The sequence below is a fragment of the Dermacentor variabilis genome, chromosome 8, assembly GCF_050947875.1.
Source record: "Dermacentor variabilis isolate Ectoservices chromosome 8, ASM5094787v1, whole genome shotgun sequence".
Classification (NCBI taxonomy): domain Eukaryota; kingdom Metazoa; phylum Arthropoda; class Arachnida; order Ixodida; family Ixodidae; genus Dermacentor; species Dermacentor variabilis.
In genome coordinates, this window is record NC_134575.1 from 71,753,689 (window position 1) to 71,771,381 (window position 17,693).

General features: G+C 45.1%; 1 protein-coding gene and 1 long non-coding RNA gene across 4 annotated transcripts in view; one reads left to right on the forward strand and one right to left on the reverse strand.

Moving 5' to 3' along the window:
• The window catches only part of LOC142590323 (uncharacterized), a 246,836-nt gene that overhangs the window by 42,334 nt on the left and 186,809 nt on the right, over nucleotides 1–17,693 (forward strand). The gene's annotated exons all lie outside the window — the stretch shown is intronic.
• The window catches only part of LOC142590322 (uncharacterized), a 31,180-nt gene continuing 17,826 nt past the window's right edge, over nucleotides 4,340–17,693 (reverse strand). For 2 of the 3 annotated variants that reach the window (XR_012830071.1, XM_075702363.1), the window contains 3 exons: nucleotides 16,484–16,581; nucleotides 10,869–10,974; nucleotides 4,340–4,487 (listed from right to left, as the gene is read on the reverse strand). Coding sequence is in view for 2 of the 3 variants with exons in the window: in XM_075702363.1 (XP_075558478.1) it covers nucleotides 4,397–4,487; nucleotides 10,869–10,974; nucleotides 16,484–16,581 (295 nt within the window). In the remaining variant the exon portion in view is untranslated. The remainder of the gene's footprint in view (nucleotides 4,488–10,868; nucleotides 10,975–16,483; nucleotides 16,582–17,693) is intronic. The other variant, XM_075702364.1, reaches the window with a different exon arrangement.

Here is a 17,693-nt window from a genome sequence, read left to right on the forward strand (position 1 = left end):
TACAAAATCATAATTAGAGATCGAATGACAGTACCCCCCGAGGAATATAATATAATATTAGTTTGATACATAGTGCATAAGAACTCACAAAAATATTTTATTACATAGCAATATACAATATGAAAGAGCGCGTAAGAACGCTATCAGAAAATATTTTTAAAGAAGATCAACCCAAGGTAGCCAAGGGCAAAGGTATGCACACACATTGCTTCAAAGATAAAGCACGAAATATATTGAAACAACAAAAAAGAAGAAAAGCGAGTGCCTGAGAACTCATGACAGCATCAATAACAGAATGGCCTTTTTCTTTCTTTTTTTACAATATATGTTTCTTCAAAGCATCTTGGAGTGCAACTTTAAAGGAGTAATAGTGTGTACTTTCCGCAATAAATCCTGGCAGTCAATACCATTCGCTGGCTGCTAAAACAAGAAATGCGAACTGTAGGAGATTAGTACGCACAGAAAGCTTTTAATTTTTGTTGCCGTGATTAATACCAGTAAATGCGCATCTTAAGGATTAATTCGATCAGGTGTCGCAATCATTGGGTTATTAAAGATTCTGTGGTAAAATTCAAGATGGGTTCTTGCATTTAGCGATGTTGTGCAATAATATCAGTAGGATTGAATAAACATTTCTTTATTCATATTCTTGACGATATGAGCGCGTTATCTTTGCAAAATTAGCTTCAGATTATACAGAAGATAGGCATTCTGTGGAACCCCTGTACGGTACACCACTATTGTGGAATATGTATTGAAGATCAGTAGCAAAATATTGTGCTGTTATAGTACACGGAATTAAGACGGCAAGCTGGGCGAGTTGGTGATTGAACATGTTCTTATGAGTGGGCAGCGCAACCCGGACGAAGGACAAGAGGAAATACACAATATGAGGGCATGCGCTAATGTTGTGTACATGCGCTCATGCGCTCATGCGCTCATGCGCTCATGTGCGCTCATGCGCTCAACACATGCGCTCTTGTTGTGTAATTCCTCTCGTCCTTCGTCCGGATTACGCTGCCCGCCCATAGGAACATAGTTCACAGATTGTGCAATGTAGAATTGACACTAGAGCAATATATTGTCACGGGTGTTCATGATTTGTATGTAATACGCTGGCGATTTGATGGTCCTTGCACGGATGGTGATGGTGATGGGGTAGCTAGCACTGGCGGGCACGTGCTAGCCCTACCACTGATGCAGCGCTTTGAACTTGCCATGTAAAAGGGGTATGCATCGTTCGTTGACAATCTTCGGCCAAAAGTTCGCGAATTTCTCGTTTTCCTGGGGGAGAGGGGAACTCATGATATCACGAGTGTACCTAGCCATTGCACGTCTTTCATGGTGTCCCGACCCTTGCAGAAATGCTTGTACTACTCGTCCACGTGATTTCCATAAATCAGTTTCCATGTACCTGGCTTAGCATGGCCTTACAGTCATTTGGCCTCCCTGAAAACACAATTTCGCTCTTCGTCCCTGCACTGCTTTACCCATAATAGCGTCGTTGCACTACACATTACTTCACGTCTTGTCAACTGTACTTCAGGACAACGGTAGATCTCCATCGGTACGACTTCGTGAACGACGACTGAGTGAGCCCGGGCTTCACTGACCTCACCGACAGCCAGCATTACCAGCTACACCGCACGCCAGCAATTCTTTCATGGTGTTTATTAATCACAGGTTGTAGTTTATTCCAGTAGTGTATTTAGTGAATGTGCTGTGTAGGCTGGCTACAACAACTGGAGCTAGGTCTCCGAAGCGGACGGCAGGTTATTTGCACCATGATGACCGAGGAAGCGAAGCAGTGTGTCCAGGATCCATTGGCGGTCATGATAATGCACCATTATGTGAAACTGGCGATCGCAGACCGTGCATCTCTGCTCAAACTCTACGTCCAGATACATTCTGTTCAATTTTGAATTGAACACAATGCAAAAGGAAGCACAAAAGGATGCCGGCATCTAGAAAGTTAACTTTCTGAACAGGGAGCCTTACCACAAAATCCGACGCAAGACTCAAGCAGTACGCTTACGCGATGTGCTCACGACCAGGGAGCAGTTCAGTCACAAGCAGCAAATACTCCTTGTCCCAGTCCTTCCGGAGGTGGTCTGTTTAGTGTGTTGAAAGCTGTATCACAAAGGGAAAGGATAAGGCTTTCTTGAGAACGCTTCATAGAAGATCACAGAACAGCACGCCCCGGGCAAATCGCATTAGGCAAATACAGCAGCTGGGTGTAGACTTGATGGAAGCGACGATTTAGGATTTGCGGCAGAGTCAATGGAGACTATAAGGGCCGGCGGACGCGGAATGGTGCCGAGGCGCACGACTGTCTTAATTAAACTGACGTTTTGCTCGTACTCAAAGGCCGTGGTTCTCGTCTGCCTCAGGGCCAGCCTCAGTGAGGTTCTTACAGCGTGCTGTGGAAGTCGACCAGCTCTGCCTGCTTCACTAAGAGGAGTTCGAGTTGGTCGTCCAGTTCGAGTTCATATAAAGATTATTTGTTTTTTCTATATGGCGACGTGTTCGGTGCCAAAATGTTGATGGATAGCCTTGTGCAGTCTTTGGCTGCGAGATGCTATGCATATCAAGTGCAACTTAAATTGGGCGTCCTGTTCTGAAGTCCTATTCTTTGCAGCAAAAAAAAACATTTCATCCATAAATAATTTCGAGCTAGGGCAGGTAAAACTCTATTTATTTCGTGCATCAAACGAAATACGGTGTTTCACTGCGCCGTTTTAAGCATGAAGTCCTTTTAGTTCCAGTTGTTGGCGAATTTCACGTGACCTTGAGTCGAAAGCCAGAGCCGCTATCCGGGTGCTCAAACGAGGACATCAGGGCAAGTTGCGACAACAAAACGACGACAACCACTAGTCACTCCGAAGCGAGTTACGCAAAATATTGCTTCGGAGTTCTTCCTAATGTTCGTTCACGATATCACTCAAGCTGTAACTTCTAGCAGGGTGAAGCTTTATTTTGTCATTTCCAATAGCGACGTTCAAGAGGCAGATACAGGGCACCATACACTTCAATTCTCAGAAAAGGAATTTGTTAAGAATCCACTGCTCACACCGAGCTGCGTGGCTCCGCGGCTCCGCAAGCGTCTGGAAGCGCTGCTTTGCCTTCATGGAGGAACGAAAAAGTTAGGAGAGAGCATTACATCATGCAGCCAGCATTGACAAGCGAGCACTCTTTGAAGCAAGCCCTTTCCTCAGTGGCAGCCCAACACGTGACCTGTTGCATCCAGATAGCGGAGGAAGAATCGAGATTTGCTGAGACGTTTGGTCACGCTTCTATCAGGCGCTTTTCTTCTTCTACCTGTGCAGTGCGCTTGGTCTTCTTGGCGTCTTTCGCTGCCTGTCGTCCCTCTTTCAGCCGGTTTTCGTCTTGTAGCTTGGCAGCGTCTATATAGCGCAGTGTACAGTATGGCGGGGTGCGGTGTGGTGTGGCGGGGTATGGCGTTGCGTACATGCACTACACCAATTTTAAGATGGTGGATAGTATTATCTCCAAACAATCTGCTTCGCCAGTTGCAATTTAATGGTTGCATCTACTCACTGTTATGGGAGAGCCGGCACAATTTTGAATATATAGAGGAGTTCCACGCTAGGGGCGAAAACAGACACTTATTTTTCGACCGGCTGAGATTTTCAATGGCGGCTATATAGCTACCTCCCGATACATGTGGAACCGCTTTTATAAGGCGTTGATGAGTTGATCTGCATAGGATAGATTTTTTGTCTGGGAGCCGGTTTGGCTGCTTCGTTACATACGCTAAAGACTGCTTGTAGTGTGCTCTAGACAGTTTTTCACATGATGCTGACTGCTTTCTTAGCTTTACGCTTCTACATACGCCTCAATTTCGATGTTGTGGATATTTTCTTGAGGACAAAGTTTAAATATTGTCAGCTAACTACACACTTTGGCAAATAACTTACGCAGCCGCTCAGAGGAATTTACAGCTGTTATATTTTGCGTTTACAGGTTTCTGCTGAACCAAATGAGTCACCAAATTAATATTTTTTGAGAATGGGGGCTCTCATGGGGGGCGATGCACCAACAGTTTAACGTTTGTCGAATAATTTTGCGCTTAGTAGAATATAAAGTACTCAAAACGCCCCTGGTTGTTACACGCTTCTCTTTCGAACCATGTGGAAAGCTTGAATTGTACAGCTGAATGTGGTAATAAGTAATGAATCAGTGTTTTTTTTTATTGGAAGGTGAACGTGCAGAGCTACGCTAACCTAATGGTGTATGATTTGCCTCATGTATGTAAATACCGCAGTGTAGGATACAAACATCCCTTGTTTCATTCGTCGAAGAAATTGGGAGACAATGCTGACCTTAAAAACTCACTTTATTCCACACACCAAGCATGGTGCTGTGCGCACTTGTTTTAACAAGCATAACCGAGTTTGCAGCAGGCTGGCCAGCGTCCAGGAGCTCGATGCACGCAATTATTGTCTCTCGGCTTCTCTCTATCGCAGCTGTGCATGGAAAAAATTGCTGTTGGTTTTCTTACACACAGTTGTTCTTGCGACAATATTTTCTAGGAGTCTGATGCATATTCCAATGAAATCAAATATTACCCGGGCGCATATCCTGGACAATACTGGTAGCAATAGGACTACTTTTACGGTCATCGCTAACGTGCGCGTGAAAAAACTCCTTCTACCATGATTCCAGGAATATATGACAGCGCATTTTATGTACTACATTACCAACGCGCAAGCTTGAACCTCCTAATTTCGGGAAAATGAATCGACGTTACAGTTACATTTTCGCTACTCTGAGACTCCTCAAAGGATCACTTTGAATATCTGCACGCTAATATCACTTTCAAGATTGTGGCGAAAACAGATATTTTATGCACCCTCCACAATTTCTATGACAAAATTTCAAAACGCGCACGTTGCCCTGTAAACCACATAATTTGCAATAACTGGTCTAAAATGCGTAAGCCGCAGCTAATCACTCATACCATCTCTCAATGTGCTATTTTGCTCAAGAAGAATGTTTAAAGTAGTGCGTACATTTGCTAGACTGCACATCTGACTCTAACTTGTTGCTATCCGCTGTTATTTACACGACAAAGCTGCCAAATGGCAGCATTTGGCATTTAGGTTGAGGAGGTGACACGAGCCATGCTTTCGAAATCAGCGGAGCAGTTATTGAGCTAAAAATTATTATTTCCAAGTAATTTGCACTAACAATGGGCCAGTCCATGTATTAATAACTTCGTTATAGTTATTTTCCATTTATATATTGTTCACTTCTGAAAACATTTAACTGTGCATGCGACAGAGACGTTATCTGGTTCTGTGACTGTCATCCACATGTTTGCGATGCGGTGCATGGTGCGCACGCATCATCATCATCATCATCATCATCAGCCTAGTTACGCCCACTGCAGGGCAAAGGCCTCTCCCATACTTCTCCAACTACCCCGGTCATGTACTAATTGTGGCCATGTTGTCCCTGCAAACGTCTTAATGTCATCCGCCCACCTAACTTTCTGCCGCCCCCTGCTACGCATCCCTTCCCTTGGAATCCAGTCCGTAACCCTTAGTGACCATCGGTTATCTTCCCTCCTCATTACATGTCCGGCCCATGCCCATTTCTTTTTCTTGATTTCAACTAAGATGTCGTTTACCCGCGTTTGTTGCCTCACCCAATCTGCTCTTTTCTTATCCCTTAACGTCACACCCATCATTCTTCTTTCCATAGCTCGTTGCGTCGTCCTCAATTTCAGCAGAACCCTTTTCGTAAGTCTCCAGGTTTCTGCCCCATATGTGAGTACTGGTAACACACAGCTGTTATACACTTTCCTTTTGAGGGATAGTGGCAACCTGCTGTTCATGATTTGAGAATGCCTGCCAAACGCACCCCAGCCCATTCTTATTCTTCTGGTTATTTCAGTCTCATGATCCGGATCCGTGGTCACTACCTGCCCTAAGTAGATGTAGTCCCTTACCCCTTCCAGTGCTTCGCTACCTATCGTAAACTGCTGTTCTCTTCCGAGCCTGTTAAGCATTACTTTAGTTTTCTGCAGATTAATTTTCAGACCCACCCTTCTGCTTTGCCTCTCCAGGTCAGTGAGCATGCATTGCAATTGGTCTCCTGAGTTACTAAGCAAGGCAATATCATCAGCGAATCGCAAGTTGCTAAGGTATTCTCCATCAACTTTTATCCCCAATTCTTCCCACTCCAGGCCTCTGAATACCTCCTGTAAACATGCTGTGAATAGCATTGGAGATATCGTATCTCCCTGTCTGACGCCTTTCTTTATAGGGATTTTGTTGCTTTCTTTGTGGAGGACTACGGTGGCTGTGGAGCCGCTATAGATATCTTCCAGTATCTTTACATATGGCTCATCTACACCCTGATTCCGTAATGCCTCCATGACTGCTGAGGTTTCGACTGAATCAAACGCTTTCTCGTAATCAATGAAAGCTATATATAACGGTTGGTTATATTCTGCACATTTCTCTATCACTTGATTGATAGTGTGAATATGGTCTATTGTTGAGTAGCCTTTACGGAATCCTGCCTGGTCCTTTGGTTGACAGAAGTCTAAGGTGTTCCTGATTCTATTTGCGATTACCTTAGTAAATACTTTGTAGGCGACGGACAGTAAGCTGATCGGTCTATAATTTTTCAAGTCTTTGGCGTCCCCTTTCTTATGGATTAGGATTATGTTAGCGTTCTTCCAAGATTCCGGTACGCTCGAGGTTATGAGGCATTGCGTATACAGGGTGGCCAGTTTCTCTAGAACAATCTGACCACCATCCTTCAACAAATCTGCTGTTACCTGATCCTCCCCGGCTGCCTTCCCCCTTTGCATAGCTCCTAAGGCTTTCTTTACTTCTTCTGGCGTTACCTGTGGGATTTCGAATTCCTCTAGGCTATTCTCTCTTCCACTATCGTCGTGGGTGCCATTGGTACTGTATAAATCTCTATAGAACTCCTCAGCCACTTGAACTATCTCATCCATATTAGTAACGATATTGCCGGCTTTGTCTCTTAACGCACACATCTGATTCTTGCCTATTCCTAGTTTCTTCTTCACTGTTTTTAGGCTTCCTCCGTTCCTGAGAGCCTGTTCAATTCTATCCATATTATAGTTCCTGATGTCCGCTGTCTTACGCTTGTTGATTAACTTAGAAAGTTCTGCCAGTTCTATTCTAGCTGTAGGGTTAGAGGCTTTCATACATTGGCGTTTCTTGATCAGATCTTTCGTCTCCTGCGATAGCTTACTGGTTTCCTGTCTAACGGAGTTACCACCGACTTCTATTGCGCACTCCTTAATGGTTCCCATGAGATAGTCGTTCATTGCTTCAACACTAAGGTCCTCTTCCTGAGTTAAAGCCGAATACCTGTTCTGTAGCTTGATCCGGAATTCCTCTAGTTTCCCTCTTACCGCTAATTCATTGATTGGCTTCTTGTGTACCAGTTTCTTCCGTTCCCTCCTCAAGTCTAGGCTAATTCGAGTTCTTACCATCCTATGGTCACTGCAGCGTACCTTGCCGAGTACGTCTACATCTTGTATGATGCCAGGGTTCGCGCAGAGTATGAAGTCGATTTCATTTCTAGTCTCACCATTCGGGCTCCTCCACGTCCACTTTCGACTAACCCGCTTGCGGAAAAAGGTGTTCATTATCCGCATATTATTCTGTTCTGCAAACTCTACTAATAATTCTCCTCTGCTATTCCTAGAGCCTATGCCATATTCCCCCACTGACTTGTCTCCAGCCTGCTTCTTGCCTACCCTGGCATTGAAGTCGCCCATCAGTATAGTGTATTTTGTTTTGACTTTACCCATCGCCGATTCCACGTCTTCATAAAAGCTTTCGACTTCCTGATCATCATGACTGCATGTAGGGGCATAGACTTGTACTACCTTCAATTTGCACCTCTTATTAAGTTTCACAACAAGACCTGCCACCCTCTCGTTAATGCTATAGAATTCCTGTATGTTACCAGCTATTTCCTTATTAATCAGGAATCCGACTCCTAGTTCTCGCCTCTCCGCTAAGCCCCGGTAACACAGTACATGCCCGCTTTTTAGCACTGTATATGCTTCTTTTGTCCTCCTAACCTCACTGAGCCCTATTATATCCCATTTACTACCCTCTCATTCCTCCAGTAATACTGCTAGACTCGCCTCACTAGATAGCGTTCTAACGTTAAACGTTGCCAGGTTCAGATTCCAATGGCGGCCTGTCCGGAGCCAGGTATTCTTAGCACCCTCTGCAGCGTTACAGATCTGACCGCCGCCGTGGTCAGTTGCTTCGCGGCTGCTGGGGACTGAGGGCCGGGGTTTGATTGTTGTATTCATATAGGAGGTTGTGGCCAAGTACTGCACCAGGGTGGCCAATCCTGCTCTGGTGAGAGAGTGCGTTACCGGTTCTGGTCACCGGGATCAGGCCGCACTCTAGGCCTGTTTGTGCAATTTCTCAACACACGGTTTTTATTTCTTTTTTTTTTCTTTTTGTATTTCCCGGAGGAGAATTGCGCGGCACCGGGATTTGAATCACGGTCCTCTTGCACTGGAGACGGATACTCTACCGTCCCCGCAGGACCTAAATTAAAAATTGAATTATGGTGTTTTGCGTGACAAAAACCACTTTCTGATTATGCACGCCGTAGTGGAGGACTCCGAAAATTTCGACCACCTGGGGTTCTTTAACGTGCACCTAATTCTAAGTACACGGGTGTTTTCGCATTTCGCCCCCATCGAAATGCGGCCGCCGTGGCCGGGGTCCGATCCCGCGACCTCGTGCTCAGCAGTCTAACACCATGACCACTGACCAACCACGGCGGGTCCCGCAGGAGTTGTACGCCTCATTTAACCTACAGTGGCGCCCTATTTTATCAGTCAAGGTGGACCAATCTGAGCTCGGTTATACCGCATGGATGGCACTCGGCTAGAGAACCTGGTATTTATGACCTGCACATGTGTGGCCACACATAATTGAGGATATATAATTTTTTTTAGGAGGGTTTCAGTACAGTGATAAAAGGAAGGAAAATACCTTTAAAAAAAAGAAAAAAGAAAGGAACATAACATGTGATTTGAACTCGTGATCCTTCAATGTTGCCCGGAAAGGTAGCTCAGTCGGTTGGTTCGTCAAGCCAGCGGTTACTTTCAAGCACCATAGCTCCTGCTCCGAGCCTCATACTTATGTGGGAAGGGGCTGGTGTTGTCCGCGACAGTCGATTTTAGTTTTAAGATTTTAGTAGTTAAGAGAGCCAGTTTAAGGGCGGAGAAGAGGGAAGGAAAAGAAAGCAAACTTGCAGCGCCGTGGTTTTAAGGCGCAACCGTGGTAGAGAAACGGAAAGGCGATATAAGCATGCGTGGCCATGATACGCACACGACAAACTGCCTTACAATATTTAGACTTGAGGGGAAGCTTCGTTAACAAACTATAACACGGCAATGAGCACTCGAATACGACGAGAGAAATAATTGAGACGTGGAAAATTCCCTTGAAATAAATCTGGTTTGCGAGACAAATGCTTGTATGTATTGAATCTCTTAAAAGATGAGGGGGGAAATATGCGCTCACCGAGAGGGCATGGTCCGCACGAGACCACCATCAGGCTCCTTACGGGGATGTGGAGAGCTTCGCGGCCGGAACGAAGCCCCCCCTCTCCGCCGGCCAGGCGTGGAAAACGCGCTTTCCGATCGCTCAAGGTTGCGTAAGAATAGCATAGTTCTAGCGTCTAGGAAAAGTTTTAACAGGTGCGAGGACGGCACGCATAGCGTGGGAAGCTAGCCGCCGGAATAGCTATCTTCGAGGGCTATTCTATATTATATTATATTATACTTCGAGAGCTATGACTGATGCTTTTCTATATATATGTATTCATCTCATCTATGCGATCGCATGCGTGTGCTGTTTCTTTGTCTCTGCGTGTAGTAGTTAAGAGAGTCAGTTTAAGGGCGGAGAAGAGGGAAGGAAAGGAAAGCAAACTTGCAGCGCCGAGGTTTTTAAAGCGCAACCGTGGTAGAGAAACGGAAAGGCGATATAAGCATGCGTGGCCATGATACGCACACGACAAACTGCCTTACAATATTTAGAATTGAGGGGTAGTTTCGTTAACAAACTATAACACGGCAATCAGCACTCGAATATAATTATAACCCTAATAATAATTGTAAATATTCATCTCATCTATAGTATCTAAAGCGCGCGCTGTTTCTTGCCTCTGCGTGTAGTAGTTAAGAGAGCCAGTTTAAGGGCGGAGAAGAGGGTAGGAAAAGAAAGCAAACTTGCAGCGCCGTGGTTTTAAGGCGCAACCGTGGTAGAGAAACGGAAAGGCGATATAAGCATGCGTGGCCATGATACGCACACGACAAACTGCCTTACAATATTTAGACTTGAGGGGAAGCTTCGTTAACAAACTATAACACGGCAATGAGCACTCGAATACGATGAGAGAAATAATTGAGGTGCGCACGCGTTCACAATTAAATAAAATATTTGGCAAGAGAGCTACTTGGTCTTATGCTTATGCAACAGTGATTTCAAATGCACTATAAAAATAAGTTGACTCGGTATTAGGCTGGGAGATTCACGGATGTAATTTTTCTAGCACAAGTCCTTGGAGTCAGCGCATTATACTTAAGGTAAGCAATCGCAAGGCTCACTCACTGGTATTCTAAAAGGCAACAAGACTTCAGCACGCGAGCATCAAGCAACAGTCTTGCATTTACAATGCACTTGGAGCCAGCCTGCTATAAAATTAGTAATAATTGAAACACCTAGTTCGATCGTGGGAGACAAAATTTACAAGGTACCTGTACCTAGAAAGGATATTTTCCTAAAAATGTTCAATAAGCCATAACAAAACCGATGCCTTACTCTTGAATTTGTAACATACTGCTGTTACAGACGATACCGATGCACGGCCTTTCCAACCCATAATGGCCTCCATCTTTAATCTTCGTGAAGTTAAACCAACATTCCCCTGTGAAGCGAAAGACACAGACAGGTGATGTGCGCAGTTCTGGTTCTTTACTTTCGCAAATAACCTAACTGCACTACCACTAGGCCACAGTGAGCACAGTAGTGTGCTGCGCGTCAAGGACGACTAAGTTAATAAGGAAAATTCGTTCACCTGCCTTACCTATAAACAGGTAAAAATACTATGCTGCGCATCCAATGACCGCTCCGTTGACAGCCTGTTTGCGATCACCCGAGCTTTTCTAGGCCTTTACTAAGCTCATTTTGCAAAAAAAATCCCAGTTCGGCCAAACGCATTAAGTCCAAAGAAATACTTCTAATCTTAACCGCACGTCTACACTCTGCTCTTTATTGTTTGACAACAACGTGACATTGATACGTTGTGGCGTGACTCGTCAGGTTGTTGCGACAAATTAGACAGTTGATTCGGGCAACAGATTCCTACTGTGTGCGTCCTCTTGTCATCAGGTGGCGCTTTGATAAATGTGCTAATAATATTGGCAACACGAAAAGCCTTAGTAGTAGCGTTGTGATCTGGTGCCGGCGCAACGAGAGAGCAAGGTCTTGTTTCTCCATGTCCCTCAAACAGGGTTAACTAAATTCTAGAGTTTCACATGCCACACCGACAATATCAATATGAAGCAAGGCGTGATGTTGGACTCCGTAATAAGTTTGACCACCTGGGATTGTTTAACGTGCACCCAATGTACGGTTCGCGGGTATTTTTTGCATTTCGCTCCCATAGGATGACGCCGCCACAGGTGGGTATTGACCGCTTGCCCTCTAACTCGAAGGTACAACGCAAGTTCAGCTCCTTGAATGTGTCTGCATCCACGTTGCTCCAGCACCCGCTCCAATGGAAGCCTCCGCGACGGAAACTGCAACGACATGTTAGCCTACCTTGTCCACAACGTGGACTAAGAAGTAATTAACTTCGCCATGTATTCAATTGATGTATGGTAACGCGCGGACAAAAGGAAACAAATGGCGAGGGTATTGGCTAAGATGGTGTAATTTCCAAATGTTTCAGCTCTCGTGAAATAGGTGCCGCCGCCAATTACGCGGTATTGCACGTGCTGGTCGACGAGATTAAAAATATATATATTTGTCGACATGAGAGCGCATCGGTGATACGAAGCCGTTCTTACTCGCCGGTGAAGGAATGACGCAGCCCCCTGATACAATGACGGTGATGCGTTGCACTTCGAGTCTGGCGAACTTAAGCACCTCCCTCAGGCTCTGCAATGGCTATTTCAGGGGAGGCGGTTACATTATCAGATGCGCCGTGTCTCCGTGATAAGCTGTTCCACATGTGGGGTACATATCTGATTGCGTGATTCCGCTTCGTATTGAATGGAACAACTATGGAGGGACACTGATGGAAACTTATGTTCATAACCGTATGAATATGATGCATCTGAAAGATGCTGGCGCATCTCCTCCTCTGTTAGTGCAAAACAAGGTCTGGGAACAGCTGCAGCTTGGATGGGAGAAGTGAGCTGGTGGCGAAAAAGAAAGAATTATTAATGATCAACCTAGGGCATTCAATACTTGCGTAATTAGACATACGGATGCACAAGCAAAAATAATTGCTTGGAGCTTATGTGCCCTCAGTGCTTGTTCAATGTGCTCGTGTGTTTCGAACTGAACGTAAAACAAAGAAATACATACGGGGAAAATGGGTGTCACAAACCACTAGCTCTGTGTAACGTTATTTTTATTACCCTCTTAGTGCAATACAGAGAAGAACACAGAATATAAGAATATGGAAGCCATAAAAATATCCTAGGGTTGGAAAGTGTGGAGACCAATAATCTCAGGTTTACCTCTTCTTGCAGCCAAAAAACAGACATAGGTGGGATGTTTAAATCGTAAACGCACTTGAATTATGTCACCAATCAGAACGTTTACTAAACAGTTCTACCGTCAACATCATTAACCTCATTAGGCTTAGGATGGCCTGTCAATTTCATGATGTCCAGATGAATGCCGGACGTTCCGAAGGAAATCGAAATGGAAAAAACTAATCACAACGTTTTCACACATCAAAAACGACGGTCTACGCTGCTACGACGAGTAAACAAATGCCTTTGCGAAAGGGACACAGGCGTCGCTGCAAGAAAGTCGTAGTGTTGCGTACACGGTTCAGTGGACTCGGGCCAGCTTTTAGCGACAAGACGCATACGGACTATCAGTGGGAACGCTAGTGCGTGTGTGCGCACTGGTCATTGGCATAGAGGTAAGAAAAACTCGTTCCTGGCTGATCTGACTCACTGATTTAATCGAACAAAGTTTCGCGGGGCTTCTATGCTTGTTTAGAGGCAATGTAATACGCACATCGCTCATGTCTATGGGGGCCAGCAGTTACGAAAACTGCGAAGTCTTTCTGCAGTGCATGACTCTATGAATTATAAATGAAGCGGAGCAAAGCGACCATAGGCTACAACTTTCTAGTACGACAATTGCACCTCAGCCTAAGAATGTTCTAGCAGTTTGCCTGAACGAAAAGTGAAGATCGGCACACAGACAATCAGCGCCTGTATTGTTACCAATGTGATGAAAGCGGTGACATCTTACAAGCATTCCCAAGCAGAGGGGGAGTACTCGAAGCCTTTCTTTTTCTTACGGCGCTTCGAACCCTTCGCAGAAAGGCAGACACACACACACACACACACACACACACACACACACACACACACACACACACACACACACATGCACACACACACACGCAAATATGCATGTATATATATATATATATATATATATATATATATATATATATATATATATATACACGTACAATTATTACTTATTACCACGCATTCCTCCAAGCAACTCACATGGCGTAGACAAGTCACTAAACGCTCCGAAATAAATCACGTTGTCGAAATTCAGCGAATTCTAAACTCCTGGAAAAATATAAGTGGTGCAGTTCTGCGTGATCTTAGTTATAATTACCGTTGAAGGATTAGGTGACGAAGACCTGGATATAAGCATTAGTTTATATCGTTTGATACTATCAACACGCAGGGTTTTTTTTTCCACATAGCTGGCTCGCATTGTATTGCCAGAGTGCGGCGGCGTATAGTCAAATTAGAGACAATTCACCCAATGAAAGCGATAGTGACAGCTTACATAGTTATTAAAGAAACTTCAGAAACAAATTAGTCATATGCAATGAATCCTGCCTGATTGCCTACACAGCTGTCATTTTCTAACGCGACAACGTTAAGGAGCTCGCGTCGCAGAAAAGCCGGTGTCGTCGGCGCTAGACGTGAGCGAAAAATGGCGGAAGGCAATGCATAAATAAAACAACTTGCAAGATGGGCTGGGCAGGAATCGAACCAGGGTCTCCAGAGTGTGAGATGGAGACGCTATCACTCAGCCATGAGTTCGTTAGTTTAAAGCGGGACAAAAACGCCTCTAGTGAATGCGGTGTTGCCTCAGAAACGTGCCGTAGAAAGTTATACTGCGGTGTATATCGCTAATTATTTGCATGTAAATTACAGAAGTCGCAGGTAAACAAGTGGCGAAGTACGTTTCCGCTACTTTTCTTCTGCGCTTGGCGCACACGCAGAGCCATCTTGCGGCAAACGCAGAAGACACCCTCTTCACGATGTACGGCGCTGCGTCGACAGGTGGCGCGCTACTCGCCCGCTTCTCCTCTTCGTCTCGTTTGAGCGCATTGGGGCTGTGCGGGGACCGGTGCGAGGATGCCCCAATACCCTTGAGTTTAATAAGTGTTCTCGCTCCCTCCCCTTCCAACTTCCACCGTGCGTCACTCGATCCCTCGTGTTTAGGCGACGCGGCTCCTCTTTCCGCTCACAGCGCGATTTCTAGGAGCAGCGTCTGATGCAGGACGCCTCTGACGTGATCGCTGCGCCGTAGCGCGTCTGGTGGGAAAGCGTCCCCTGCGATGTGTGCCGTGCTGCTGGCGAGGAGTCATGCGCCTGCGTGGTGCTCCCAAGCGAGATAGAGGACGATCCCATCGAGGCCTGAGCCCCATGATCGCGTCCGCCTTCATGGCGCGTCGCGGCCCAGCTGTCCGTGCCGACGACGACGTTTGGCTCACTTAGATCGTTTCTCCCTCCGAGACAACGAGTTCTTTGGCTCGTTCCGCTTGCTCAGGCGCAAGTTTCATCTTTGTGTGACTTAAGAGCATGCCGAGCGAATGAGTGGGTGGTGCGAACGGAGTGCGATAACGCTATCGCGTTCCGCTCTTGAAGGCGAAGCTTAAGTGTCCTCCAAGTTTTTTTACGCTGCTGATAGCTTGTCACTAGCCATGCTACGAGCTTACATCTGCATGCTAGCACAGCAGCAGGGATAGCACACATGATTTCAACCACAGCGGCGCGAAGTCACCGCCCCTGAACTACTAGGGCAGGTTAGCCGAGAGGACCAGTCGAATTCCTTGATGGTGATGGAGCGGTTTCGCACGACGTATTTATGGCGTGTTGTCATGAAACACCGCTCAATAACGATCCTACTTTTCTGCTGCTTCCGCAGCTCTAGCCTAGAAATCTAGGCTTAGAGATCTAGCTCCCACGTCATCAGGTTTGATTGCGCTGGAGCGTTAAGTCGTAGGCGCTCGGACTGGTGGGTGCATTTTTACACGTCAATGAGCATTTCATTCGTCTCTATAGACGAGACGTCCTGCAAATAAATGAGAGCCGAAAAACAATGTTGTTCTATTTAACATCTCCCTTTGCATCTTACCAAAGTCTACATGGCGGAAAACCACCGTTATGATCTAAACCCTCGATCACGAATCGCTCACTGGGAATTTAAAGGCCCTTTCTCCTGACTGAGCACGCGTGCGTGAGATTTTCAGCGACCATATCTTGGAGGTCTGCAACCCAACTGCAAACAGTTTTAAACTGGAGTGCAATTTTGTAGACCGTTGTAGTTTCGTTGTAGTTCCACGGGTGCATCTTTAAGCCTTTCGTAATACTTCCGAGATATGTAGAAAGCGGGACGTTCACAGTGACATGATTGTTTATTTATCAGCGTTATATCCATTGTAATTTGGCTTTCTGTGGATTTGTGCGTTCGCGTATATCGAAGTAGCTTTAAATTGTTTCGTTATACAAGTTGCCACGAACGAAGAGCAGGTGCTGTCGGAAGCCATGCCAAAGACAGTGACAGTGACGAGCCGGGTGCGTTTTCCTACAGGCAGGAACTTTGCTAGCTTTTGAGAAGTAATTTCAGGAAGACTAGCAAACGATGGCATACCGTTCGGATTGTGGCTGTCTACGTGATTTTCTTTCGGAGCTATTTCATCGCTTTTCCGGCCGAGAACAACGCATGGATCAAACTACATTTCGCATTCCCAATGCTTGCAATGGATCGAAGAAAAAGCCTGGTCAGCCATTTTTACTTCATATTCACGCTACCAGCGCCTCTAGTACAGGTATCGACGTGGTTGTCTGGCTTCCCTATTGATACAAATTATTCAAGAGTACCTTTCGGAAACATTTCGAATCTACAATATACAAGAATATGTGACTCACCGTTTACCATATTGCATGACAAGCCGGTGGCAAACAGAAATGCAACAATTATTGCAAGAAACTTTGTCATTTTCTTGAATAGATGACAGCTGTATAGGCTGAAAAATTAGAGAATCGTCGCATTAAAACCTGTTGAATATGTGTTACAGTTACATTCCTCTTACTATGCTGTGTAAAACGAAACGTAGGTGTGCGAACACAGGGATGAGAACCTTCTTTATCAGAACGTGTAGTTTGACCAACAGATTGTACACTTGATGAACGTCCCTAGCTAAGCAGATCATTTCAGGGACGGGAGCTCTTACAATTTTAGGCGCCAGTCATTGCCTCCCTGCGGTTGTTAGTTTTTATATATTTATTAAAGTGTGTTGCATGCGTGTTTGTTGCACAAAAATTATACACTCGGTAATCGCTATTCGTTCAGCTAACGTTGTGTAGTCAGAGTGCGAGCGCAAAGCGAATGCTGGTGTGCATTCTAGAACTTCTGCGATAACCAATGGTTACGTTGGAACGTTCGATGAGTCATGTTTAAATAGCCAATGCGTGTCACCCATAGATCATCTTGCGGCGATCAACGATCGCCGCTACAGTTGTGTGAGTCTAACTTGTTTTTCTGGGAACAAGTTCGCGTAATAAAGAGTTCTTTACGTGATTCCTAGTTGTGTCGTGATCTCATTTTTCACCGCCAATAGAAGGAGACAATATTACAGGAAGAACAGTTCAGGTCCGCTTTCCCGATTACACCCGTACGTAAGGTTACCGTTACAACAACCTCTTTTGTAATTGATCTTATCTTGTCGTCCTTAGGTTACCGCAGCTGGCCTTGTGAACGCTGTAACATGGCAATCACCATGATCATATTGCTCTTGCAAGCCTGATTGTATTGAAAGGCACTCTGGGAACCACACAGTTGAAATAACTAATGCCTGTATCTTGTGCGTAATAAAGCACGAAATCACTAAACAATGCCTACATTATATATTATCGCTTCGTAAGTGACCACAAGCGTGCAAACCTTCTAACGTAACAGATTTTCATATTCAATGGTTTCAAAGAAAACGTATTACCCAAGTATTTACCACAAATAACGCACAATTATGAAAGTATGTAAAACAGACGTGCAGAGGTCAGATAACCGCGGTGTTATATATATATATATATATATATATATGTGTGTGTGTGTGTGTGTGTGATGTTCCGGTGAAGACGA